The sequence below is a fragment of the Saccopteryx leptura genome, chromosome 3 (assembly GCF_036850995.1).
Source record: "Saccopteryx leptura isolate mSacLep1 chromosome 3, mSacLep1_pri_phased_curated, whole genome shotgun sequence".
Classification (NCBI taxonomy): Eukaryota; Metazoa; Chordata; class Mammalia; order Chiroptera; family Emballonuridae; genus Saccopteryx; species Saccopteryx leptura.
The window spans coordinates 81,113,917-81,141,851 of NC_089505.1; the positions used below are offsets into that span (position 1 = coordinate 81,113,917).

At 48.0% G+C, this 27,935-nt stretch overlaps 1 protein-coding gene across 1 annotated transcript in view; it reads left to right on the top strand.

Moving 5' to 3' along the window:
• The first annotated feature begins 1,428 nt into the window (after nucleotides 1–1,428).
• The window catches only part of NLRP5 (NLR family pyrin domain containing 5), a 48,264-nt gene continuing 21,757 nt past the window's right edge, over nucleotides 1,429–27,935 (top strand). The window contains exons 1-5 of the mRNA XM_066372609.1: nucleotides 1,429–1,521; nucleotides 7,614–7,737; nucleotides 19,449–19,526; nucleotides 21,464–21,520; nucleotides 25,821–27,420. Of these exons, the coding sequence (XP_066228706.1) occupies nucleotides 1,429–1,521; nucleotides 7,614–7,737; nucleotides 19,449–19,526; nucleotides 21,464–21,520; nucleotides 25,821–27,420 (1,952 nt within the window). The remainder of the gene's footprint in view (nucleotides 1,522–7,613; nucleotides 7,738–19,448; nucleotides 19,527–21,463; nucleotides 21,521–25,820; nucleotides 27,421–27,935) is intronic.

A 27,935-nucleotide genomic window follows, 5' to 3' on the forward strand; every position in this document is an offset into this window, starting at 1 on the left:
CAAAGCTCGCCAGTTTGAGCGCAAGGTCACTGGCTTGAGCAAGGGGTCACTGGCTCCACCCCGGTCAAGGCACATATGAGAAGCTCAATGGATAACGAAAGTGAATGCACCTACAAGTTCATGCTTCTCATCCTCTCTCCCTTCCTGTCTTTCTCTCTCTCTCTCAAAAAAAAAAAAAAAGGAAAATAAAGAAAAAAATCATCTAAAATTGTTTTTTGTTGATTTGAGAGAGAGAGAAAGAGAGAAGCGTTAATTTGTTGTTTCACTAATGGCTCCATTCAGTTGTGTGTTCACGGGTTGCTTCTCATACCTGCCCTGCCCAGGGGTCGGACCCATGACCTCTGGGGCATTGGGTCAATGCTCTATCCACTGAGCCACTTGGCCAGGGCTACGCTAATTTTCATATAAAATTTCTGAGGGTCAGATATACAGGAGGGGTTAGCCAGGTGCTTCCACCTCATGGTGTTCTGGGAGGTCTCAGTCGACCTACTGACTGGAGTTTGCTGGGGACTGAAGGGTCCACTTTCAAGGGCACCCAGGTGGCTATTGGCAGGAGACCTCATGTGCTCTTTGTGGGGAAGCTGCCGGCTTCCTCTGGAATGAGAGATAAAGAGAGAGAGAGAGAGAGAGAGAGAGAGAGAAAGAGAGAGAAAGAGAGAGCCCAAAGTAGAGCCAGGGTTTTTTTTTTTTTTCTTTTTCTTTTTTGTATTTTTCTGAAGTGAGAAGCGAGGAGGCAGTCAGATTCCCACATGCGCCTGACTGGGATTCACCCGGCATGCCCACCAGGGGGCGATGCTCAGCCCATCTAGGCTGTTGCTCTGTTGCAACTGGAGCCATTCTAGGGCCTGAGGCAGAGGCCATGGAGCCGTCCTCAGCACCCGGGCCAACTTTGCTCCAATGGAGCCTTGGCTGCAGGAGGGGAAGAGAGGGACAGAGAGAAAAAAGAGGGAGAGAAGTGGAGAAGCAGATGGACGCTTCTCGTGTGCCCTGACCAGGAATCGTACCTGGGACTTCCACATGCTGGGCCAATGCTCTACCATTGAGCCAGCTGGCCAGGGCCTGAGCCAGGGTCTTTTATTACTGCATCAAGAAGGTGATGTGCCATCCCTTCTTCCCTATCCTGTGGGTCAGTGAGAGAGAGAACTGCATCAGAGCTTGAATAATGGAGGGAGGACCATTGAGGGCCAATGGGAAGGCTGCCTACCACAACTAGTGCCTGGTGGAAGCAAAACTTGGACTCCATCCCTGAGCTCTGGAGAGCATCCCCACTGGTCTTGATCTGTCCATGGGACAGACTGAAGGGGTCTCCTGGGTGGTGCATGTGTGTCCTAGAGATCTTGCCTACTTTTTCCAGGACAGAAAGAAAAAACCCCAAAATACCTCGTTTCTCTACTTCACAGGGAGAGGAAACAGAGTCACGAAGTAGACATGATGGACAGGCTGGAGGGCCCCAGAGTGACCTTAGACACCCTGAAGATAGCCCAGGACTGGAGTGCGGAGGGCTCGGACCAGGCGGCGTGGGTGGACTGAGCCGGCGACCTCCTTTGCGTAGCTTTGTCCCTGGTGAAGAAATGGGGGAAACTGCTGCGTGCTCTGTGGGCCATTCTGTGTCTGGAATGGCTCAGTTAGTTCTGGAAAATGGTGTTGGGTATAACCCTCTCACCCCAAACTGCTCCCTGGGAGGTACCGATGGTCCTGTCTTCAACAGTACCTCCCAGGGAGCAGTTCAGATTAGACAGTGATTTGGGGACACCACAGTGAGGAGGATCAGGCTCACTGCCACCCCTGGTTCTGATGTCTTTGGATAGATCATGTCAACGCTGTCTCTGGGAAACAAACGTCTGTCTCACCTGTTAAAAAGTGCTGAGAGAATTTAATTAAAAACGTGCACGAAGGCAACTTGAAAATGGTTGGAGTGCTGTTCATTGACCCGTCGACGCGTGCATCACCTGTTAGAAAGGAAAACAATTCCAAGAGAGATAATTCCGTGTCCGGGAGGGAGAACTCCCCCAGTGCCTTTGTTTACTTTATACATCTGAACTAATAATGAAATAGGAAAATTGACCCTGGCTGGGTGGCTCAGTTGGTTACCGTGTCATCCTGCTACACTGAGGTTGTGGGTTCGATCCCCAGTCTGGACACATACTAGAATCACCAATGAATGCATGAATAAGTGGAATAACAAATCAATGTCTCTCTCTCTCTCTCTCTTTCTCTCTCCCTCCCTTCTGCCCTCTCTCTAAAATCAATCAATAAATAAAAATTTTTTTTAAAAAAAGAAAGAAAATTGACACCATATTAGACGAACACTTGGAAAGACCAATTTACTATGTGCTCATGGGAAATTAAAACATGATGCTTATATCGTAAAACAGGGCTCAGAGAAACAATGGAACTAGGCAGCTTTTTGTACTTTTTAGACAAAGAAACAATACATTTGTGAGAACCTGTGTAGCTTTTTTTTTTTTAACAGAGACAGAGAGAGAGGGACAGATAGGGACAGATGACAGGAAGGGAGAGAGATGAGAAGCATCAACTCGTATTTGCTGTACTTTAGTTGTTCATTGATTGTTCTCTCAGATGTGCCTTGACTGGAGGGCTACAGCATAGTCAGTGACCCCTTGCTCAAGCCAGTGACCTTGGGCTTCAAGACAGCGACTTTGGGCTTCAAGCTAGAGAGCGACCTTTGGGCTCAAGCCAGCGACCATAGGGTCATGTCTATGATCCCACACTCAAGCCAGCAACCAGCAAACCCATGCTCAAGCCAGATGAGCCCATGCTCAAGCCTGCGATCCTAGGGTTTTGAACCTGGGTCCTACGTGTCCCAGTCCTATGCTCTATCCACTGTGCCACCACCTGGTCAATACCTGTGTAGCTTTTAACCAAGAAAGTCTGTGCCCATTTGGTAGGCATATTGGAGGGCCTTGGTCCGTGGGGACTCCAGTCAAAGTGAGGGCTTGAGTGTTGCCAGGTTCCTTTCTACAAGCTTTCAACTTGATTCTTTTCATTCTTGTCACAAGGTTGTCAGGCAGCCCGCAGGGACATGGGTGGGGCCTGTCCTGCTTTTAGGGGGACAGAGAGGTCAGGATTTTTTTCATGCATGGTCATCTTTCCTTTTAAAAACCATTTTCAACTTTGCAATTACAGTTAACACTTGCTATTCCTTTTTTTTTTTTTTTTCTGAAGTTGGAAACAGGGAGGCAGTCAGACTCCCGCATGCCCCCGACCGGGATCCACCCGGCATGCCCACCAGGGGGTGATGCTCTGCCCATCTTGGGGCGTCGCTTTGCCGCAATCAGAGCCACTCTAATGCCTGAGGCAGAGGCCACAGAGCCATCTTCAGCGCCGGGCAAACTTTGCTCCAATGGAGCCTTGGCTGCGGGAGGGGAAGAGAGAGACAGAGAGGAAGGAGTGGGGGAGGGGAGGAGAAGCAGATGGGCGCTTCTTCTGTGTGCCCTGGCCAGGAATCAAACCCGGGACTCCTGCACACCAGGCCGACACTCCACCACTGAGCCAACCGGCCAAGGCCAACACTTGCTATTCCTTTATATCAAATTTAGGCATGCAGCATTGTGGTTAGACATTCATATAATGTATGAAGCATTCCCCCTGGTAAGACTAGCGCCCACCTGGCACCATCCATAGTGATTACCATATTACTGACTGCATTCCCTGTGCCATGTTTTACATCCCTGTGACTGTTCTGTAACTGCCAATCTGTACTCTCCATCCCTCCCCTTTATCAACTGTCCCCCAACCCCCTCAACTCCCTCCCTCTGGTGACCATCAGTTTGTCCTCTTTCTATGAGTCTGTTTCTGTTTTGTTTATTTTGTTTTTCAGTTTCTACACATAACTGAAGCCACAAAGTATGTGTCTTTCTCTGCCTGACCTATTTCACTCAGCATAACCCCTCTAGGTACAAGAAGCTTCTTCAATGATTTTAATTCAAAATAACCTACCGGGCCCTGGCTGGTTGGCTCAGTGGTAGAGCGTCGGCCTGGTGTGCAGGAGTCCTGGGTTCGATTCCCAGCCAGGGCACACAGCCAGGCCCATCTACTTCTCCACCCCTCCCCCTTTCCTTCCTCTCTGTCTCTCTCTTCCCCTCCTGTAGCCAAGGCTCCATTGGAGCAAAGTTGGCCCGGGCGCTGAGGATGGCTCTATGGCCTCTGCCTCAGGCGCTAGAATGGCTCTGGATACAACAGAGCAACACCCCAGATGGGCAGAGCATCGCCCCCTGGTGGGCATGCCGGGTGGATCCTGGTCAGGCACATGCGGGAGTCTGTCTGACTGCCACCCCATTAACAACTTCAGGAAAATAAAATAAAATAAAAAAACCAACCTACCGTAGGCCTGACCTGTGGTGCCTGTGCAGGTGCAGTGGATAAAGCATCGACCTGGAACGCTGAGGTCACTGGTTCGAAACCCTGGGTTTGCCTGGTCAAGGCACATATGGGAGTTGATGCTTCCTGCTCCTCCCCCCTTCTCTCTCTCTCTCTCTCTCTCTCTCTCTCTCTCTCGATCTCTCTAAAAATGAATAAAAATAAGTAAATAAATAAAAACGAGTAAAAAACCCCCCCAAACCGTCTTCTCAAAATAACCTACTGTATCTCCCCATATAGAAGACGCTCCCATGTATATAAGACACACCTTAATTTTGAGGCCCGAAATTTGAAAAAAAGACAAAACATATTCCATCAAGTTATTGAACTCAAGTTTTATTTATCATAACATTCATACAACTCCTCATCCACATGAAAAAGCGGGAAATGCAAATTTAAAAAAATCTACAACCACTTGTAGAATATGCACCCAGTTTTTAGATCCCAGATTTTTCCCCAAAAAGGTGCACCTTATACATGGGGAAATACAGGATGTGCTGTGGTGAAGTATCTTGGGGGTGGCTTGCCCTGAGCCCTGACCCCAGCAAGTAAGTGATGGAAAAAGGAATCATGTCATGTTGAATGGGCTCTTTAAAAAAAAAAAAAGAAATGTGACTCATCTTTTTTAAAAGCGAGTTTCATCCATTCATAGTGTAAAAGCAACTAACGCAAGTTTTCTCGGGCATGCGGTGGACTGAACGCAGCCCCAGGTGGATCTTGGGGGGGGGGACCCACGTTCTCTGTCTCCTGAGCGTCAGCCACAGGACCCTGAGAAGTTGTCGGGATGAGTATGAGGGAGGGGCTTTGAGTCCTGGGGCAGACCCTGAAGTTTTTCAGGTCCCACCTACCCAGGACATCATTAAAAGGGTTAGGACAACATCCGTCACTCAGTGACCCAGAAAGCAATCAGAGAGCTGTTTTATTTTCCTTTGGAAATGCTCATCTTTTTCTACACAAAGTAACAATCCGGTATCAGGATGGTTTCTTAACCCTCAGAAGGTGTTTTCGTTGCAAAAGTCAGAGTAGGGGAGATCCTCAACCCCACTCTTTGTGAGCTTTATTTATTTTAAATTTTTATTTATTGGCCCTGGCCGGTTGGCTCAGTGGTAGAGCGTCAGCCTGGCATATGGATGTCTGGGGTTTGATTCCCGATCAGGGCACGTAGAAGAAACGGCCATCTGCTTCTCCACCCCACTTCCTCTTGCTTCTCTCTCTCTCTCTGTCTCTCCCTCTGTTTCTTTCTTCCCCTCCTGCAGCCATGGCTTGATTGGAGCGAGTTACCCCCACCCCTCCACCCAGTGCTGAGAAAGGCTCCATGGCCTTAGCCTCAGGTGCTAAGAAGAGCTCGGTTGCTGAGCAATGGCCCCGCTGGGCAAAGCATTGCCCCCTAGTGGGCATGCCAGGTGGATCCCGGTGGGGGCACATGTGGAAGTCTGTCTCTACCTCCTCTCTTTTCAATAAATAAGTAAATAAATTCATACAGACTGGGGCAAAATAAAATTTTATTTATTTATTTATTTAGATTCTAGAGAGAGTGAGAAAGAAAGAAAGAGAAACACAGGAACATCAACGGGTAGCCTCTGTGCTTTGGGGCAATGCTCTAACCAACAGAGCTATCTGGCCAGGGGCTCTTTTTCTTTCTTTTTTAAAATTTATTTTTATTTTTCAATTTTCATTGACATTCAATATTATTTTATAATACTTCCAGAGGAACCCCAGCTCGTTCTCGAGGGGTAGACAATAAAGAAAGACCCGTGCAAAGTCAAGGTCTTTTTTTTTTTTTTTTTTTTTTACAGGGACAGAGAGAGAGTCAGAAAGAGGGATAGATAGGGGCAGACAGGAACAGAGAGAGATGAGAAGCATCAATCATCAGTTTTTCGTTGCGACACCTTAGTTGTTCATTGTCTGCCCTCTCATATGTGCCTTGACTGCGGGCCTTCAGCAGACCGAGTAACCCTTTGCTGGAGCCAGCAACCTTGGGTCCAAGCTGGTGAGCTTTTTGCTCAAGCCAGATGAGCCCATGCTCAAGCTGGTGAGCTCAGGGTCCCGAACCTGGGCCTTCCGCATCCCAGTCTGATGCTCTATCCACTGCGCCACCGCCAGGTCAGGCAAAGTCAAGGTCTTTTATCAATTTGTTTTCTCATTCATTCTCCAGAGCCCAGAATTGAACAGCTGCTGCTGATCACATGCCTGGGATGACCCCCGTGCCCCACCGCACCGCATGAATAGTTGTGGCTACTCTGAGGGCCTTGCTGGGGTCCCTGGGCTCAGAGGTGGGCCCTGCAAAACCAGAGACCCACCCACTGAGGTGCTCCCCCAAACGGCCTAGGAGACACCCCATCTCCTCAAGCCCTAAGGGAACATGCCTTCGGAAGACTGGGGCAAAATGTAAGATGGTGCTCACCGATTTCGGTAATACACTGTATTCCACAGGGGACCTTTAAAAGGGCATAGGGTAGCTCCTGGCCCAGCCACACTGACCATGGGAACGGGGTGGGGCTCAGGCGTTGGGGATTTGAAAAGTACCCCCAGGTGGGTCTCACCCTCAGGTGGGTCTAACCTGCAGTGAAGTGTGGGAAGGACTCAGTAGGCGATAGCCTTACATCTTGCAATATATAAATGTATCACATCAAGCTTAAACCTATACACAATGTTGCCGGTTAATATATCTCCATCAAGCCAAAGGACAAGAAAAAAAAAAAAGAAAAGGACTTCAGTTCTGACTGGGTAGCCCAATTGGTTAGAGCATCATCCCCATATGCCAAAATTGTGGGGTTGATTCTCCCATCAGGGCGCATACGGGAATCAACCAGTGAATACTCAACTAAGTAGAGCAACAAATCGACATTCTCTCTCTCTCTCTCTCTCTCTCTCTCTCAAATCAATTTTTAAAAGAAATAAATAGAAGACTTCAGGAAATAACCAGTTACAGAGAGCCTGGAGGCATCAGGTAACTGGTATGTCTGCTCCCCAAGGTAGACGCTTTAGAATGTTGGAGAAGAATCTTCTGATGGCAGACAGGTGTGCTTACAAGAGGTTCAACGGGGAACTCAGGTCAGAGCATTTCCCAGAGAAAGCTGAGTCAACACACAGCATCCTGAGCGAGTGGTCAGTGAATGCCAGGTGATACTCCCAGTTGTTTCAAAGCGAAGGACAGGTGAAGGCTGTGCTCACCGGAGGCCCCCCCCCCCCCAGGAGAACAGGTAAACCAGCTGCCCCTCCCTCCTCCACAGGGGCTGGCCCTTCCCGTGGCAGCCAATGGTCCAGGAACACGTCACGTCCCAGATTCCCCAAAGGCCAATAGACAGCTTGTGGCTGCTGGCTGGCAGCTGGCCGTGGAGGTGAGGAGTCCAGTCGGTGAGTGTCTCCTCCTGTCTTGTTCCCAGCCTCCCTTCTTGCTCTCTTACTGATGGAAACTGGCTTGCTGAACCCTAGCATGCGGCCCCACCCTCTCCGCTGAGACCAGTGGGAGCCCAGGGACCCTTTGAAAGGATGACACATCCAATTTCCCAAACAAAACACGCTTGTTTGGAGGTGGGATTTAGGTGCGAGCCTCGCTCACTCTTTCCGGTTTCTGTGTCTAGGACAGAGGACCGGGCTGGGGCACCGCCACTCAAAGTCAAGGTCAACGAATGTCTGGGAATGGTTCTTTGTTCACGGTCATCCATCCTCAGGGGGCTCTGTGTCAAGGGAGGAAACTGAGTCACAGATGAGTTAAACGGCTTTTGCCTGGGGTGGGGGTCGAACCCACCTTCAGAACTGGGCTCTGTCATGGGGACTGCTTCTGCGGGAATCACTGAAGACACCTGTGACATCACAGGAGTGGCAGGGAGCAGAGAAAGGACGTGGCCAAAGTGAAGCACTGGGAAGTCATTTGTCCTGAAAAAATAGCCTTCCCCGCCCATCTTAACTCACCTCCCTCTGACCTCCACTCCTGCTCGACTCCGTCTCTCTGTATCTCTATCCCTCCATCCGGCCCCACTTTTCCAGGAAGAGTTTGTGTGCAAACCCAAGTTTATGCTTCCCCTGAGCTCTAACCTCATTCACCTGTCTGTCTCTCGGTTCAGTGTACCAGCTTCCTCTCTGGGACGAAGGGGGAAAGCTATAGGATTAACCTCAGATGTGCCTTCAAATGCTTCTGGTGCCCTGGCCCAGGTAGCTCAATGGTTTAGAACAATGTCCCAATTTACCAAGGTTGTGGGTTCGATCCCTGGTCAGGGCACATAAAACAATCAACCAGAGAACGCACAGATAAGTGGAACAACAAGTCACTCTCCCTCCCTCCCTCCTTCTCTCCCCCTCTCTGCCCCTCTCTCTCCCTTTCCTCTTTCTCTCCCCCTTTCCCTTCCTTTCCCTTCCTCTCTCTAAAATCAATAAAATTAAAAAAAAATTTTTTTTAATGCTTTTCACTAAAACACAGCAAGCTATCCAAGTGGTCAGAACTCTGTCTTTCAACTCTGTGAACTGAGGACCATAATCTTTCGATAATCTTTCTATCCTGAGGTTGTATGAAAAGCGTGGATGGAGAATTTAGACAAGAACATGCATTCGTTTATTTTTGTTGTTGTTCCTTTTCTGCCTCTGCCTTAACATGTTCTTAGCGGGGAGCCAGCGTGTCGACCTTCTCAATTATCCCGTCCTGAGAGGGACCCTCCCTGCCCTGTGCTGGTTTTCTGACTCCCATGCAGGGCTTGTAGCTTTTTATGGCCCGGGCTCTAAACCTTCGAGTGAGTTTCTGTGCTGGGGGTTTAATTCCAGTGCTTCCTTCAAAATTGTGTGTGTGTGTGTGTGTGTGTGTGTGTGTGTGTGTGAAAGGGTTTAGGGGTAACCATTTGAAATTCATTCTCTTTTAAATCAACTCCTCTCATTAATTTAATCACTTAACTAAATAATTGAGAGGGGTTTTGTGTGTGTGTGTGTGTGTGTGTGTGTGTGTGTGTGTGTGTTCAATTTTCTTTTACATTAGAAGTTTGGAAAAATGAGGAATTTATTAACTTTTTTAGCAAACTTTTTTCTTTAGAAATTAAATGTAATGGGATGACATTGGTCAACAAGAGGACATGGGTTTCAGGTGAACAACTCCGCAGCATTTGAACTATTGATTGTGTTGTGTGCCCAACACCCAAAGTGTAAATCGTAAGTTTAATTTTCACCTAGTAGGAAACCAATTGTTCCATGGCTAGGATGCAACCTTTTTAACTTGTTCTTAGATATAAGTGGTTTTTTTTTTTCCTTTTAACCACCAATAGGGTCAATATATTTCCTAGATAGTATATGAGAATGTGCAGAAACACTTAACTTCTTGCTAGAGTTCTGTGCACAGCACATAAACTTGATCATCTGTCCAGCATCAGTAATATGTCTCTCTCCTTCCCTCTCTCTCCTTCCCTCTCTCTCCCTCTCTCCCCTTCTCTCTCCTTCTCTCTCCTTCTCTCTCCTTCTCTCTCCCTCTCCCTTTCTCTCCCTCCCTCTTTTCCTCCCTCTCTCCCTCCCTCTCTTTCTCCCTCTCTCTCCTCCCTTTATCACTCATAGCCAGGCAATGGCAATAACTCAATCATTTTAGTAAAACTCATCTATTTCTACGAGCTTCCATGAACATGATGTTTTCAAGGGGGGATACCTTTTCGTGTTTTAGAACCAAACCGTCTGTGAAGGTAGAAAGTAAAATACAACCTTCAGTTCTCTCTCCCCCACTCAATCCATTTCCTTCTCATCCCTACCACCCCCCAATAGTGTATTTTGGGTGGGAATGTTTATACCTTACAGGCGAGGTACCATCCTGTGCTGACCCATTGGGGCATTTTTTTTTAAGGAGACAGCACTTTAGAGCGTGAATGAATGAACACACCTGTTACTCACCAACACCCAAACGCCCTTCAGTCTTGTGGTTGCAATCAAAAGCCTGAGGCTGATAACAGTTGCAATTCAAGTACACTGACCTTTCCAATCGCCCCCCATGTGGCACGTCCACCCAAAAGTACAGGAAGCATCTTTTTCTCATCCGGGAGCAAAATAGGAAGTGATCAGATGTGATGGAGGTGGTCGGCTTGGGATACCCAACTTGACACCAACTGACGGATTTTAGAAAACCGAACTATTCCCTCCCAGCGGGTTGTGGTCTGTTATTGGCTCTCTGTACCCAGACGCTGGTAATTCTCATTAATCATCAGTGTGTTCCCGTTCTTAAACCGACAGCCTTCAGTTCCGCAGTTTCCCTAGACGATGTGTAGGGTTGTGACTCTACCTTAAATAGAATCTTCGCCTCTGTGTGTGCGCGTGTTCGTGCGTGCAGTTAGCTATCTCTCCTCTGAGCCTTCATTCTCACCACTGGTACCCGCCCGTTGACTTCACACAGCCAGTCTCCAGGGGGGTTACACTCCATCTCCCTCTAGGAAACGCTCCATTCGTGTGACGAAATATTGGTTAAAAACTGATGACGGTGTAGAGGGGCTAGAGATACTTCAAATTTGTGGTCATTCACAGACACAAGAAGACTTGAAACTGCTTTGAGTATAAAAACATAGTTGTTCTACGTTTATCAACCCGTGGAGGTTTCTGACCCACATTGAGGGGAAAAGGCTATTATTAGCTACTCTTTGTTGTTGTTGATGATTATGATAATGCTTTCTGCAGAGTTTTAACATTTATAATTTTTTTCAGTGACAGTTGATGTTTAATATCATATTAGTTTCAGGTGTAGCACAGTGGTTAGGCATGTAGGTGGTTGAGATTCTGGGTGGAAAAAAGGTGAAGAAATTATTTATTCTTACAACTGTTTCAATCATGTAAATAACAAAATGGTAACATAAAAAGGATTTTTTTCCCCAAAAGGTCGGAAGATTTGTGGAAATCTTGCCTCTTGTGACACAATTAATTATAAATTTCAAAGGCTGGATAAAGGCTAGATTATTGACCTTAAATGTCCCAACTCTTAATCTTCAGACATTCCAGAGCTACCAAGATGTAAGAGTGCCCCAGCCTCACCCACACACCACAGACTGAAGGTTCCGTCCCAATTAGAATGAACCCTGGGTCTGTTTACAAGTCCGTTTACTTACTGTGCTTGGGAAGTCTCATTCTCATCGTGTAATTATTAGAGCAGAAGTTAATTTTCAGAATTTCAGTGTTTGTATGTGTTGCTTCCCTGAAACCTCACAAGATCTCTGGGAAATGGAGGTGTCTGACCCCCACCTTCTAGAGGAGAGGTCTCCCCAAACTCAGGGGTATTTGGTTACCTGGCCCCAGAGGACGTATCCTAAAGGTTATGGGAGCAGGAACAGGACTTCAAGCTGTCACTGTTATTTTGGGAGCCCTTGTCATGCCAGAATTACCTATGGGGGACATTTCTCCCCAGCTTTATTGAGTGATGATGGACAAATAAAAGTTGTATATGTTTGGCCCTGGCCAGTTGGCTCAGTGGTAGAGCATCGGCCTGGCATGTGGATGTTCCAGGTTCGATTCCTGGCTGGGGCACACAGGAGAAGTGTCTATCTGCTTCTCCACCCCTCCCCCCTCTTTCTTCTCCCCTCCCACAGCCAAGGCTCGATTGGAGCAAGTTGGCCCTGGGCGCTGAGGATGGCTCCATGGCCTCCACCTCAGGTGCTAAGAAGAGCTAAGATGCTGAGCAACAGAGCAATGCCCAGATGGGTACAGCATCACCCCCCAGTGGGCTTGCTGGGTGGATCTCAGTCGAGGCACATGCGGGAGTCTGTCTCTGCCTCCCCTCCTCTCACTGAATAATTTTTTTAAATTTGTCCATGTTCAAGGTGTACAGTGTGACATTTTAACACATGTATGCATTGTGACAAAATCACCACCATTGAGTTCACTCATCCATCACCTCAGTTACCTTTCTTTCTTTCTCTCTCTCTTTTTCTTTCTTTCTTTCTTTCTATTTTTTTGCATATATGGTGAGAACATTTAAGATCTACTAAGCAGATGTCACCTGCACAATACAGTGCTGCTAAATTATACTGCTCACACAAATTAGGGGATATTTCAGAATGAATAGGAAGCGATAAAACATCCCATAATTGTGTGAGCAGTGTATCTCCACCCCACTCTGCATGGGAGCCCCAGGAATTACTCATCTTAGAAGGAAACTCTGTACCCTTTCAGCGGTATCTCCCCCAGCCCCACCCCAGTCCCTGGCAGCCACCAATCTCCTCTCTGTTTCTGTGAGTTCAATTTTCTGGGATTCCACCTCTGTGGAGTCTGAACCTTCAGACTTGGCACCACGAGGATGCAGACGTGGTAGCCGTTGGCCACGGTGTTGCTGCCATTAGCATTTCCTTTGGCAGAAAACTCTCTGGGGTCGAAAGAGAAAAACAGAAGGATGCAAGGGGGAAAAACAACATGAACTTCTCCGGGAGGCTGATCAGCCCACCACAGGCGTTTAGAGAGCACTACCCCGGGACTGTTTTGAGGGACACTTCCTGTGGACAGAGCATTTGTGATAAATAATCTCTTTCCTAGGTCCTAGGAGAAAGTCACGCCCGTGCACACCCCATCATCTCTTTATGTGGTGTTGGGAATAGTCTGACATAGAAATCTAATATTTTGTCCCATGGGTGTCTCTCTGTTCCTTTTTTTGTCACCCCCTAGAAGTTGTCTTCCATATATAATCTTTTTTTTATTAATTGCATTTTTTTGGTGACATGAGTATGCCAAACCGCACAGGTTTCAGGTGTACAGCTCACCAAAACATCCTCTGCACATGGCATCGTGTGCTCACCGCCCCAAGTGAAGTCTCTTTCTGTCTCCATTCCCCTCCCTCCACCCCCCTTTCTCCCCGGCTGTCACCACCCTGTGGGCTGTGTCTGTGACAATATATTTTTCTTGTTAGTTGTGTTTTTGTTTTTGTTTTTGGCTAAATCCTCCACTTTCTTTCATCTAGTTACCCCCTGACGGCTGTCAGCCTGTTCCTGGTGTCCACTCTGTTTCTAGGTTGTTTCTCCATTTATTTGGTTGGTTAGATTTCACGTACAAGTGAGGCCACTGACTGGCTTATTTCACTGAGCATCATGCTCTCCAGGTCATCCATGCCCTCACAAAGGGTATGATTTCCAGCTGTGGTATGTTTACACAGCTGGCAAGAGCAACCCCAATGGAGGATAGACACTCAGACAACTTAGTTAATAGAGGAAGGAGAATTTATTAGTAACTGGTGGAGCATATGCAGATAGTAGCACCAAAGACACATGCTCCCCGGATTATATAGTATTCTAGCAATGGGCATGTGATTCCTTTAAGGTTTCCCAGGATTCAAAGAGAGGGGAGGGGAAGTTTTGGTAGGGTCAGCAAGGGAGAAGGGGTTTCCACATCACTGGTCGTAGCTACAGACAGATCCTGCTTTTCTTGCTTTGTGTTGCCAGTGGCTATAAGCACCCATTTAGAGAACTATGGGATGTAGTTAGTTTATCACTGGCTGACTCAGTTACCCCTGCTAGCTCCTTTCCCTTGAATTCTTCTGGATTCTCTCCTCTCAAGGTAGAAGGGAGGTTCGCCCCCTACTCAGGAATACTACTTGGCCATGAAAAAAAATGAACGTGCTCGTTGGATGCAAGAGTCTCCTCTGAGTCTTGTCACTGTCTCTACCACCCCACCCCCAGGTCTCATCTGCTCCCTGCAACCAGAGAATTGACTTTTCCATCCACACCGCCACCCTCTGCCCTGTGTGAAGATGGGAGAAGCCCACATACCCTCCTCTCCCCACTATGGGCTGCCATGGTACTTCCGGCAGCTGACCAAAGAGGAGTTTCAGACGTTTAAAGAGTTCCTGAAGGACCGCATCCCCGAGCTGGGAGCGGGCTCTTCTCCACGCGCCAAAGTGGATGATGCTGACATGGAACGGCTGGCCTCCCTCGTGCAGGAGCACTGTCCAGGACCCCTTGTCTGGAAGGTAGCCGCAGGCATCTTTCAGGAGATGAATCTGCCAGTGCTCTCTCAGAAGGCCAGGGACGAGATGGAAAGTGAGTCAGTGCCGGGGTCCTGCCCCGGGGGGGATCCAGGGGTCCCACAGAAGGAGACGGCGTCGGCAAAATCCGAGTGAGAGAGCCGAATTCTTTTCTTTCTCTTTATTCTCTAGTTAGCATTTACTGCCAGGCATCTCTGCCAAATGCTAGTACAGCTCCTTTTTTATACACACACACCAAGTTACAATTACATGGTATTAATCATTGCTTCTGTTTCACTATGTTTACATGTTTCCAGATAACAGTTAATTTATATCTATAAACTACAAATCAGGTGGCAATTCACTCAAAGTACAACTAAAAAATAACTTGAATAGCGATAACAACATTGGTAAAAGCTTTTAAAGGATTAGTACTAACTAATAACTCAACTTTACTGTTGTTGTGAGTCAAGGGGCAGAGAGAGATTAACAGACGAAATCATTAAGGACTAGCAAAGGACCACCGCTTGCTCAGGCAAATGGCCTTGAGTTTATGCAGTGTCCTAACTTTTCTCACAAGATAACAAAAGGCTTGCCCATTAAGAAATTGACATAACATTAAGAGTAACTTTTACTTAAAGATATATAGAGTGCACTCACAAGATAGCTTAGTAGCAACATAATTTCAGAAGACATTAATTGCTATTGCTTCTATGGATGCCCCCCCCATACCTCTCATTATTAAAGAATCTTGGAAAGTATATAAATCTCAAGAGAACATCTCATTGAGAAAGCCCAGCAACTGCCTTCAGTCATAAAACAAGCCTCTTAGCAAAACATTCTTTTCTTGCTGACTGCATTCCCATCCCAGGCCACGCAACAGGCCATTCCATTACTCCTTTCCTAAGATTCTATTGTCTAGTCAAATTTTATTTATTTACTATATTCACACACTAGTTAAGTTCTAACTATATTCTTTTTAGAGTGTTCCACCATCTGCAGGTCAGGTAAGCAAGAAGAAAGGAGAGTTTCTCTACTCTATCACATGAAAAGGCTAGGGAGGAAAAATGATGAATTAAGTGAAGGCCGAAAGGTGTTCTGTGCACAGCCACTGCCTCCTACCCATTCACAAGTCACAATCTATTCTTTCTAACATGATTAATAAGAAGAAATTCTCCTATAAACTTAACCCTTTATGAGGGATATTATGACCAGCCTCTATATTTATGAGCCCAGTTCAAGGGGCTTACAAGCTTTTCTGTGGAACTTACACCTTCTGTCTCATTTCCAAAGAAATTACTACAAATCTACAGGGAAAGCACGGTACTATTATCCCTGTGCCACAAATAATAGCACACACCCAGAAAAAGGGGGGATATAAGGCCAGATTAATTCAAAAAGTCAAAGGGGGAAGTATCGTTGTGCCTTTCCTTTGCGGTGACTTTGTCAACCCGCAGCCGTTGGTCTTCTCTGCTGTGACTTTGTCAGTCAGCAGTTTTTGATCTTCTTCTGCTGTGACCTTGTCAGCCAGCAGTTGTGGGTCTTCTCCTGCTGTGACCTTGTCAGCCAGCAGTTGTGGGTCTTCTCCTGCTGTGACCTTGTCAGCCAGCAGTCGTTGATCAGCTCCCGACAAGTCAGAAAGACGTGGGGCCGACCTAAGGGTAGGAGAGAGAAGCTGGGGTGGGTGGGGTGGGGGGGTGGGGGTCTCAAGGTCCCATGGGGAACAGGGAGGCTACCATGGGTCTCTCTCACTGGGTCTGCCTCTACAGTTGAGTCTAAACTCTTGAGAAGTAGCTCATCAGTCATCCTCCCTGTCTGTAAGTGAGCGTGGTCTCTAGCCTGGGAGAGAATGAAGGGGAAGAAATGTACAGCAGGATGCTCTACCTGGGCAGAATTTATTCATAGGCGGGATCTGGAGTCACACAGAGCTACTACCCCTTGTGACCCTGACCCTTGGGGTCCACATCTTATTGCACTCAGCATAATACTCCAGCTCTACCCATGCTGTTGCGCAAGGTAAGATTTCCTTCTCTTTTCAGGGCTGAGTGGTACGGTTGTCCCTTGCTGTACCGTGGTTCACTTTACGTGGTCTCACTGTATCATGGATTTTTAAAATTCTATAGATCTAATTTTGTATCGAGGATGTTTTGCTATGTTGCAGGATTGGGCGGTATATAGGTGTTATTATATATTTATTATTTTAATTATTTCTGTGGTAAAATAGGCATTTTCTAGCCTAAAACATTGAAAACAATATAAAAAGTTAAAAATATTAATTAAAAGAATATTAATTCAAAATGAAATACAAGTAAGTGGACAGCAGATGAGTAGACAAAGACTCGCACGTATGGAAAGCGCAGCTACAGCTGCTTCTGCTTGAGCTAGTTGGCCCACGTGAGCTCGTACACGGCACACTGCTGGATGGTGGATGGGAGGCCACCCACCAGAGCACTGTGTTCTGTATATATAAATAATAGAATAGATATAAGGTCGCTACTTTGTGGAATTTCGCCTATCTGGGGGCTTCTGGAACCTAACCCCCCACGGTCAATGAGGGACCACTGTATTCTGTTGTGTATATGTACCACAGCTTTTCTCTCCACTCGGCCACCGATGGGCACTTGGGCAGTTTCCAAATCTTGGCTATTTTAAAGGAGGCTGCAATGAACATAGCGGTTCATGTATATTTTTTTATTCTAATAAGTCTTTCAAGTTTCTTCAGCTATATTCCCAGAAGTGGGATTGCTGGGTCACCAGGCAGCTCTATTTTTAATTTTTAATTTTTTTGTGAGAGAGAGAGAGAGACAGAGAGAAAGATAGATAGGGATAGGCAGACAGGAAGAGAGAGAGATGAGAAGCATCAATTCTTTGTTGTGGTTCCTTAGTTGTTCATTGATTGCTTTCTCATATGTGCCTTGACTGGGGTGGGGGGGCTACAGCAGACCGAGTGACCCTTTGCTCAAGCCAGTGACCTTGGGCTCAAGCCAATGACCCGATCTGTGCTCAAGCCGGATGAGCTCGCACTCAAGCCGGTGACCTCAGGGTTTCGAACCTGGGTCCTCTGTGTCCCAGTCCAATGCTCTATCCACTGTGCCACTGCCTGGTCAGGCCCATTTTTAATTTTTTGATAGAACTCCCTACGGTTATTGGTACAGCCACCAGTGTGCATTCCCACCACTGGGCACCTACCTTGACTATCTCACGTGTCAGGTGCCAGGAAGCTCTAGATTTTGGTGAGGTGGGGGAGAGGGACAGAGGAGTGACTTTTTAAATGGATGGCATAGAAAAACGGGAGGTTTTTACTTTAGACAAGAGGGAAGTGAACATTAGAATCACTCCCTAGAAGAAGTAAGATTTAAGCTGAGACGATAAATAAAAATGAAGGAGTTCGCCGAGTGCCATGGGCATGGTAGAGAAGAAGTTCTGAGCCAAAGATAACAGCTCTGTGAAGAATTCAACAAAGAGCGAGCCCAGGTAGACCAGGAAGAGTTGGAGGGCAGGGGGCGGGAGATGGTGACGGAGAGATAGACTAGAAGTTGGACAACACAGCATCTTGAAAATACATTTTTGGGGGGTGGAGATAGGCAGAGAGAAAGAGAGAGAGAGAGAGAGAGAGAGAGACAGGAACACGGAGCTGCTCTTGTATGTTCCCTGATCGGGGAATTGAACCTGCAACCTCCCCTCTACATGAGGATGTTCCAAATAATTGAGCTTTCCAGCCAGAGCTTAATCTTTATTTTAATTTTTAATTCTTTATTTTTATTAGAGATAGAAGAAGAGAGAGAGAGGGCAGGGGGAAGGGAAGCATTCATTTGTTGTCTTGCTCAGTCGTATATTCATTGGTTGCTTCACACGTATGCCGTGACTGAGGATTGAACCAACAAGCTTGTTTCAGGATGATGCTCTTAACCAACTGAGCTAACTGGTCAGGACTGAAGATAAATTTAATAGCAAAGAGGAAGAAATTAAATCATTTTAAATGGGTGGGGGTACAAATCATCAAATTGGCATTCCAGAGTCATTACTGTTGGGTTGAGTGGTCCAGGAAGAGTCACGAGTAGATAGATGGGTGTTGACCCACTAGGAGGCCATGGGAAGAAGGCTAGAATGACAGTGGCATCTAGAGAAAGAAGCAGAAATGAGACCAGAAGGGCCCTGGCTGGTTGACTCAGTGGTAGAGCGTTGACTGTGATAGAGTGTTGACCCAGTGTGTGGAAGTCCCGGGTTCAATTCCTGGCTAGGGCACACAGGAGAAGCGCCCATCTGCTTCTCCACCCTCTCTCTCTCCTCCTTCTCTGTCTCTCTCTTCTCCTCCCACAGCCAAGGCTCTATGGGAGCAAAGTTGGCCCCAGGTGCTGAGGACGGCTCCATGGCCTCTGCCTCAAGCACTAGAATGGCTCTGGTTGCAATGGAGCAATGCTCCAGATGGGCAGAGCATTGCCCCCTGGTGGGCATGCCGGGTGGATCCCAGTCGGGCACATGTGGGACTTTGTCTCTCTGCCTCCCTGCTTCTCACTTCAGAAAAATTTAAAAAAAAAGAAAAAAAAAGAAATGAGACCAGAACATGTTTCAGAGGCAGACACAGCAGTTTCAGTTTTTGAGGGCTATGTGCAGAGAGAGGAGATGGTACCAAGGACAATATCCTGAGTGGACAGGGTCCCATTGCCTCCTCCCAAGAGATGCTGGGAGAGATGTTTTGCAGCAAGTAGCCCAGGGAAGAGTGGCCAATGGGAGACCTCACAAGTTGGCGATACCTCTGTTTGGATAACTCGCAGGTGTCTACTGAGTGGTTCACTCATCGGAATTCAACAGCAGTGTCTCGGATGGCTTTCAAAGATAAAGTCTTAATAATCACAATATGCTGCCTTGTTATATGACTTACCCAAGGCTTATCCAGCAAAATAAGGGGCGGAGATTTGTTTCCAAGTTCCACATCAGAGTGATCTTCACACACATCTCTGTTGTCTCTCTGTGACGGTGGCCGTTGTGGCTCTGGGTCCACCGTCTCCATTCTGGGCCAGCTGTGGGATACACACTGTGCGATCCTGAGGCAGCTGGTGTTGGTTCCCCTCAGTTATCTGGGCAGAGGGTGCTCTCCCCTGTGGTCTGTCTGGGTCATTATTGCTGGGACATCATGGAGACCATTCGTTCGGTCATCTGTTCCATGTTGCAGATTCCTCACTGGCTGAAACACAAGGAGATTCTACACTCGCGAAGACTGACCAAGAAACAGGCATGGAGCAACTTCCAGGTCAGTGTGGGGTGGCGGGTAAAACATTTTCTATCTTGGTCAACAGCACTGCCAGCCACTGAGCTATTCACACCGAAAGCCTGGTCAGTGTGTGTGTGTGTGTGTGTGTGTGTGTGTGTGTGTGTGTGTGTGTGACAGAGACAGAGACAGAGACAGAGGGACAGATAGGGACAGACAGACAGGAAGGGAGAGAGATGAAAAGCATCAATTTTCTGTTGCGGCAACTTAGTTTCTTAGTTTTTCATTGCTTTCTCATTGTGTGCCTTGATCAGGGGCTTGAGCAGTGACCCCTTGCTCAAGCCAGCAACCTTGGGCTTCAAGCCAGCGATCATGGGGTCATGTCTATGATCCCACACTCAAGATGGCAACCTCAGGGTTTCGAACTTGGATCCTTTGCATCCCAGGCTGATGCTCTAGCCACTGCGCCACTGCCTGGTCAGGCCAGTCTGTTCTTTCTGATTGAGGGAGTGAGTGATTCTTTTTCTTCCTCTCTACGTAATTAGTCAGGAAATCATGAGACTGACCTCTGACGTGTGATTCACTCCTACACATTTCTCACCACAGCCTGTACATCGGAATTATCTCACTTGCACCTCTCAATCGGTCTCCACTCTGGTTACACGACCTCTGTTTTCCCCACAGTGACAACCAAGGTGATCTTTTAAAAACTTTCCATCTGATCATTTCATGCCTCAGCTTTAACAATCCTGAAGGGGTTTTCCATGGCACTTGTGATAAAACATGCGATTTTCTGCAGCAGGCAAGACTAATCCCACCCTTGTGACAGCTGTATAAGCAGAGCAAGTCATTCCCTATACTTCCCTCAGACTGGTACAGAGACACACCAGGAAGTGATGTCCTGATGGGAACCCATCATGGTCACTCAAGTGTCAGCTGTGAGAGCCAGAGACTGTTTTGTTCTTTCTAAAGTCTCCTTGTTAATCCTTCAGAATGACTTCAGAGCATAGGACCTGTTACCCTGGCTATGTAGACAGACATACAGAAGCACATAAGCCCCTGGAGTTGTCCGAGTCCTCACAAATAGAGACGGAATTCACATTTAAATTGACTCTCTGGGCCCTGGCTGGTTGGTTCAGTGGTAGAGCGTTGGCCTGGCAATGTGGAAGTCCTGGGTTCAATTCCTGGTCAGGACACACAGGAGAAGCAACCATCTGCTTCTCCACCCTTTCCCCCTTCTCTGTCTCTTTCTTTATCTCTCTCTCTCTTCCCCACCTGCAACCATGGCTCGATTGGTTCAAAAGCATTTTCCTGGGTGCTGAGGATGGCTCTGTGGAGCCTCCAAGTCAGGTGCTAAAAATAGGTCGGTTGCCAGCATGGCCCCAGTTAGGCAGAACATCAGCCCCAGGTGGAGGTTGACAGGTGGATTCTGGTCAGGATGCATGTGGGAGTCTGTCTCTGTATCTCTCTTCCTCACTAAATGAATGAATAAATGGATCAATCAATTGAGTGTCTGATGCAGACCTTAGTGATGCAGACCTTAGTTCTTAACCCACTAGGTTTGACCTCTCAATTTTCTGACAAATTTTTAAATTTTTATTTATTGATTTGAGAAAGGAGAGAGAGAGAGAGAGAGAGAGAGAGAGAGAGAAGGGGGGAGGAGTAGGAAGCATCAACTCCCACATGTGCCTTGACCAGGCAAGCCCAGGGTTTTGAACTGGAGACCTCAGCATTCCAGGTCGACACTTTATCCACTGTGCCACTGCAGGTCAGGCTGATCTTCCATTTTAATAACTTGCCCAAAGGTCTGTTTTCCATACACTCTGCTCCTCCACCTGAGCCCGTGATTCCACATGGGTCCACAGGTGAAATCTGGCATCGCAAACCACGTCTTGGAGGTTCTGTGGATCTGCCCCAGATAATTTTCCTAAGTGTGTGGGGAATTTATTCTTCTCCCCTATTTTTTTTTTTTTTTACAGAAATGTCACAAGCTGTGGAACAAGATGATACCACAGCAGTAGAGACAAAAGACCAAGGTAAAGAATTCTGATTTAGGGGTGTGTGTGTGTGTGTGTGTGTGTGTGTGTGTGTGTGTGTGCGCGCGCGCGCACGCGCCATCTTGGAATGAAGTTGGGGGACGCATCATCTGTGGAGTGTAGACGGCGAGGAATCCACTCTTCCTTTCTCCATTCTCATTTCTCTCTGGTGCGTCAGTCCCTTCCCTCCGAGTTCCTGGAATCGTCACTATGGGCAAGGTCACAGAAGTTCATGGTCATTATCAGCAGTCTCTGCTTTTCTGTGTGTGTGTGACAGAGTGACAGACAGACAAGAAGGGAGAGAGATGAGAAGCATCAGTTCTTTGTTGCGGCACCTTAGTTGTTCATTGATTGCTTTCTCATATGTGCCTTGACCAGGGGGCTACAGCAGAGCAAGTGACCCCTTGCTCAAGCCAGTGACCTTGGGCTCAAGTTTGTGAGCCTGTGCTCAAGCCAGCAACCTTGGGGTTTCGAACCTAGGTCCTCAACGTCCCAGTCCAACATTCTATCCACTGTGTCACCACCTGGTCAGGCAAAATTTTGTTTCTTTTAAGAAAGTTCTTAATTCCCCCTTTCCACCTTCCATTAGTGAATACCTGCCATTTGAAGAACTGTGAGGAGGATTTATTGGCAATATATATATTTCTTGCCTTCATACTGGTGACAGTTCAGAGTTACACATTAATTAAACTCAACGATATAAAATGAAGACGAGACCCCAGGGGTGATGATTGTGTGAAATGACAATTGACCAGTCCAGGACGTCACAGCTGGTTTCCCTGAGGAAATGTCACTTAAGACTTGTTTTATTTTATTTTTTATTTTTATGAAGCTGGAAACGGGGAGAGACAGTCAGACAGACTCCCGCATGCGCCCGACCGGGATCCACCCGGCACGCCCACCAGGGGCGACGCTCTGCCCACCAGGGGGCGATGCTCTGCCCCTCCGGGGCGTCGCTCTGCCGCGACCAGAGCCACTCTAGCGCCCAGGGCAGAGGCTAAGGAGCCATCCCCAGCGCCCGGGCCATCTTTGCTCTAATGGAGCCTTGGTTGCGGGAGGGGAAGAGAGAGACACAGAGGAAGGAGGGGGGGTGGAGAAGCAAATGGGCGCTTCTCCTATGTGCCCTGGCCGAGAATCAAACCCGGGTCCCCCACACACCAGGCCGACGCTCTACCGCTGAGCCAACCAGCCAGGGCCAAGACTTGTTTTATATTGACAAATAATTTACCAGCAAACTCATCCTTTTTTGAGTGCACGATCAGTGTTTTTTAACATGTTCAGAAGGTTGTACGACCATTATCACAACCTAATTCCCGAATGTTTTCCTTTCCCAAAAAAGAGGCCCCAAACCCACTAGTGGTCATTCCCAATTTCCTCTTCCCCAAAGTCCTGAAAATCCCCTAATCTGTTTTCTGTCTCTATGAATTTTCCCATTCTAGACATTTCATAGACATAGAACCATACAATTGGAGCCTTTCTTTTTCTTTTTTTTGTAAGCGAGAAGCGGGGAGGCAGAGACAGACTCCTGCATGCGCCCCAACTGAGCTCTCTGGTTCAAAACCCTGGGCTTGCCTGGTCAAGGCACATATGGGAGTTGATGCTTCCTGCTCCTCCCTCCTTCTCTCTCTCTCTCTCCCATCTCTAAAATGAATATATTTTCTTTTTCATGTTTTTTTTTTGTATTTTTCTGAAGTGAGAAGCAGGGAGGCAGTCAGGGCACACAGACTCCTGCATGAGCCCGACCGGGATCCACCCGGCATGCCCACTAGGAGGTGATGCTCTGCCCATCTGGGGCTGCTGCTCTGTTGCTCAGCAACTGAGCTACTTTAGCACCTGAGGCAGAAGCCATGGAGCCATCCTCAGCACCTGGGGCCAACTTGCTTGAACCATTTGAGCTATGGCTGCAGGAGGAGAAGAGAGAAAGAGAGACAGAGAGAGAGAAAGGAGAGGGGGATGGATGGAGAAGCAGATGGTCTTTTCTCCTGTGTGCCCTGACTGGGAATCAAACCCAGGACTTCCACATGCTGGGCCGACACTCTACCACTGAGCCAACCGGCCAGGGCCAATAGGGAGCCTTTCATAACTGTCGCTTTTGGTTTTAGTAGAATATTTTCCAAGTTCATCCCTGTCATAGCACATACTGGCATGTAATGACTTGTTACGGCTGAGTAATATTCCATCAAACGAACAGATGGCATTTTCTTCGTCTGTTCACCAGACAAAGGGCCCTTGGGTACTTTCCATTCTCCGTGGCTGTTTTATGAAGAACGCCGCTGGGAACATTCATATACAAGGACGAGATCATGGAAAGGCGTGATTTCTCTGTGAGACAGACTGCTCACAAAAATCGGGATGTTTGATTGCTTCATATTTATTTTGAAATAACCCCTGTTTTTTGTGAGCGGTATAACAGGGTTTGGGGTTTCAGAAACAAAAACACTTCAGGAATTGGCCACCACCTTCCGCTTGGGTGGCTGGTGGTGCTGGGAGTCTCAGCGGTTTAAGTTTCAGACCCTGGAATCACCTTCATTCAGCTGGGATTTTCTTGCCACCTGTATGGCACAGTGTGATGGCCTGGTATGAGCTACTTAATTGTTCCACGGGACAAACGCTTGAAACCTAACAGCTGCTGGTATTGTCCATTTTTATTTGGGATGAATAGTAGCAAGGACCAATGTGGATGCATATATTGGGGACTTCCCACGGGCCAGGTGCTGGTCTCCCCTTTCATGACTGTGCGGTGGCCTCCTACACCAATCCCCCAAAGAGAGAATTAGTCTCCCCCCCCCCCAGTTTATAGACAAAGCAGCTACTGTCCAAGGGTCAGTGGGAGGCTAACGTTTGATTTAGGTATAAAGCACTAAACCAAATCTCTGTTCCAAAGTAAGTTCACAAATATATATATATTTTTTCTTTTCTTTTAAATATTTTATTGATTTTTAGAGAGAGGAGAGAGAGAGAGAGAGAAGGAAGCATCAACCTTTAGTAATAGTTGCTTCTCATGTGTGCCTTGACTGGGCAAACCTGGGGATTTGAACCAGCAACCTCAGCATTCCAAGTTGATGCTTTATCTAGTGTGCCACCACAGGCCAGGCATAGTGGGGGGTTTTTTTGTTTGTTTTTTTCTAATGATCACTTACAGAAAACTCGTGAGAAGTACAATTTGGGTTGGAGGTCAAAGATGAGATGAGGTTTTGATGTGTTGACTGAGATTTCTGTGACATTATAAGGTGGAGAGCTAGACACAGAGCCTGGGTTTGTTTGTTTGTTTTGTGGGGTTTTTTGTTTGTTTGTTTTTTTGAGGAGAAGTCAGCACAAGAGAGAGGTTTGGAACCCTTAAGCGCAGACAAGATACAGAATAATGAGGTATAAGGTTTAGAACTTTGGTGTAGAGATTTTATGTACGAGCTGGTCAGGATCTTATTATGCACACATGCAAGAATCCTTGCTGTTCTTTTTTAAAAGATTGTGGTAATGCCAGCCAATGAGAGGAATCAGAATTAGAGGGGTTTCCCCTTCACCCCCACCCCATGTTACTGAGCTCCTGTCGGATGTCAGAGACTGTTGAAGAGGCTGTAGGTACTGGGATAAAATGACAAGGCACTTTCTCATGGGACGTGCATTGTGAGCTAGGGGTCAGACAGTAATTACAGGAACAGACTTATAGATAACAGAGAACAGAGTGCGGGTTGCCAAAGGGCAGGAGGGTTGGGGGACTGGGTGAAAAAAGTGAAAGGACTGAGAAGCACAAATGGTTGTTACAGAATAGTCATGAGGACATAAAGTATAGCATAAGGAATATAGTCAATAATATTGTTGCCTGACCAGGCGGTGGTGCAGTGGATAGAGGGTCGGACTGGGACGTGGAGAACCCACGTGCAAATCCCTGAGGTTGCCGGCTTGAGCGTGGGCTCATCCGGCTTGAGTGTAGGGTCACCAGCTTGAGTATGGGATCATAAACATGACCCCATGATCGCTGGCTTGAGCCCAAAGGTTACTGGCTTGAGCAAGGGGTCACTCACTCTGCTGTAGCCCCCAGTCAAGGCACATATAAGAAAGCATCAATGAACAACTAAGGTGCCGCAATGAAGAATTGATGCTTCTCATCTCTTTGGTAGAAAGCATGTTAAGTCCCGAGGATGTGTTCTTGGAGTGAATGGTCGAGGGACGGGGTTTGTTATTGATCACATGTTACGGAGAAGAAACCAAGTCTGGTGGATGTTGAGTGTCTGAGATCCAAGCTGCCTTCCAACTTTGTTTCCTGTTTATTTTTTTCTCTCCCCTTTCCGGCCCATCGTAGGCGAAGGAGGGGATGCATGGGACTACAAATGTCACATGAGGACAAAGTTCGCCATGACGTGGGACACGCACCACGGTTTCGAAAACTTCGCCTTGAATTGTCCACAGATGCAAGCATTGGCTGGTGCTTTTACCCCCGACCTGTCAGGCTTCCGGCCTCTCACCGTGGTCCTGCACGGGAGGTCGGGGGTCGGGAAGTCGGCCTTGGCCAGAAGCATCGTACTGAGCTGGGCCCACGGGGAGGTCTATCCGGGCCTGTTCTCCTACGTCTTCCTCTTCATCGCCAGAGAAGTCCAGTCGAGATGGAACAAGAGTTTCGCGGAGCTCGTTTCCAGGGAGTGGCCGGACTCCCTTGTCCCCATCAGGAAGATCCTCTCCCAGCCGGCCAAGCTCTTGTTTGTGGTCGACGGTCTCGATGACCTGGACATGGCCCCTGGAGATGCTGACCCGGCTCTCTGTGCCGACTGGGCAGAGAAGCGGCCCGTGTCCATCCTGATGCGGAGCCTGCTGAAGAAGGTCCTGCTGCCCGAGTGCTCCCTGCTGGTCACCGTCAGCGACGTGGGCATGGAAAAGCTCACGTCCATGCTCATCTCTCCCCGTTACCTCTTGGTGGCAGGGCTCACTGTGGAAAGGAGGATGCAGCTGTTCCTCGAGCACCTCAAGAGCGAGGACCAGGAAACGCACGCCTGGCACTCGCTGGTGGGCAACCACGTGCTGATGGACCTGTGTGGGGCACCCGTGGTGTGCGCCCTCATCTGCCAGGCTCTCGAGCTGCAGGCAGCAGCCGGAAGGAGCCAGCCCCCGACCTGTCAGACCCTCACGGGCTTGTACGCCACCTTTGTCTTCCACCAGCTGGCCCCCCGACAGGCGCCGGCAGGCTGTCTCAGTCCAGAGGAGAGGGTTGTCTTCAAGGGCTTGTGCCGGATGGCCGCCCAGGGCGTGTGGACCATGAAGTTCGTGTTTTACGGCGATGAGCTGTGCGTTCACGGGCTGACAGAACCAGAGCTGTCTGCCCTGTTTTGTAAGAACCTCCTTCTTCAGGATGACTGTGCTGAGGGGTGTTACACGTTCCTGCATCCGAGCCTGCAGGAGTTCTGTGCTGCCCTCTTCTACCTCCTGGAAGGGCTGGAAGCAGAGTGGGACCCCCACCTCCTGTGTGTGGAGAACATGAAGAACCTGGTGGAGCTCAGACAGATCAGCCTCAATGTCTACTTGCTCCAGATGAAGCATTTTCTGTTCGGCCTCATGAATGGGGAGGTGGTCAGGGCCCTGGAGCACCTGCTGGGGTGTCGCGTGGCCCCGAAGATACGGCAGGTGCTTCTCCAGTGGGTGTCTCTGTTGGGTGGCCGGGCCAAGACCGCCACCCCTCTGGACTTCCTGGATTCCTTCTACTGCCTTTTTGAGACCCAAGACCAAGAGTTTGTTCGTTTGGCTTTGGACAACTTCCAGGAAGTGAGGCTGATGGTGAACCGGCCCATGGACCTGGCCGTGTCTTCCTTCTGCCTCCAGCATTGCCAGCATTTGCAGAAAATCCGGATGGATGTCAGGGAGATCTTCCTGGAAGAGGAGTCTACCAAGGCGGGGCCCGTAATTCCACAAGGGTGAGCATCCCCCTCTGCCACTTTATTCTTTCCATCTTTTTAAAAAATATTTTAAAAATATATTCATTTTAGGCCCTGGCCAGTTGGCTCAGCAGTAGAGCATCAGCCTGGTGTGTGGAAGTCCCAGGTTCAATTCCCTCTTGAATTAGGGCACACAGGAGAAGCGCCTATCTGCTTCTTCCCCCTTCCCCCTTTCCTTCCTCTCTCTCTCTTCCCCTCCTACAGTCAAGGCTTCATTGGAGCAAAGTTGGCCTGGGTGCTGAGGATGGCTCCATGGCCTCCGCCTCAGGCACTAGAATGGCTCTGGTTGCAACAGAGCAACACCCCAGATGGGCAGAGCATCACCCCCTAGTGGGCATGCTGGGTGGATCCCGGTTGGGCGCATGCGGGAGTCTGTCTGACTGCCTCCCTGCTTCTCACTTCAGAAAAATACAAAAAAAAAGAAAAAGAAAATATATTCATTTTAGAGAGGGGAGAGAAAGAGAGAAGGATGGAGGAGCAGGAAGCATCAACTC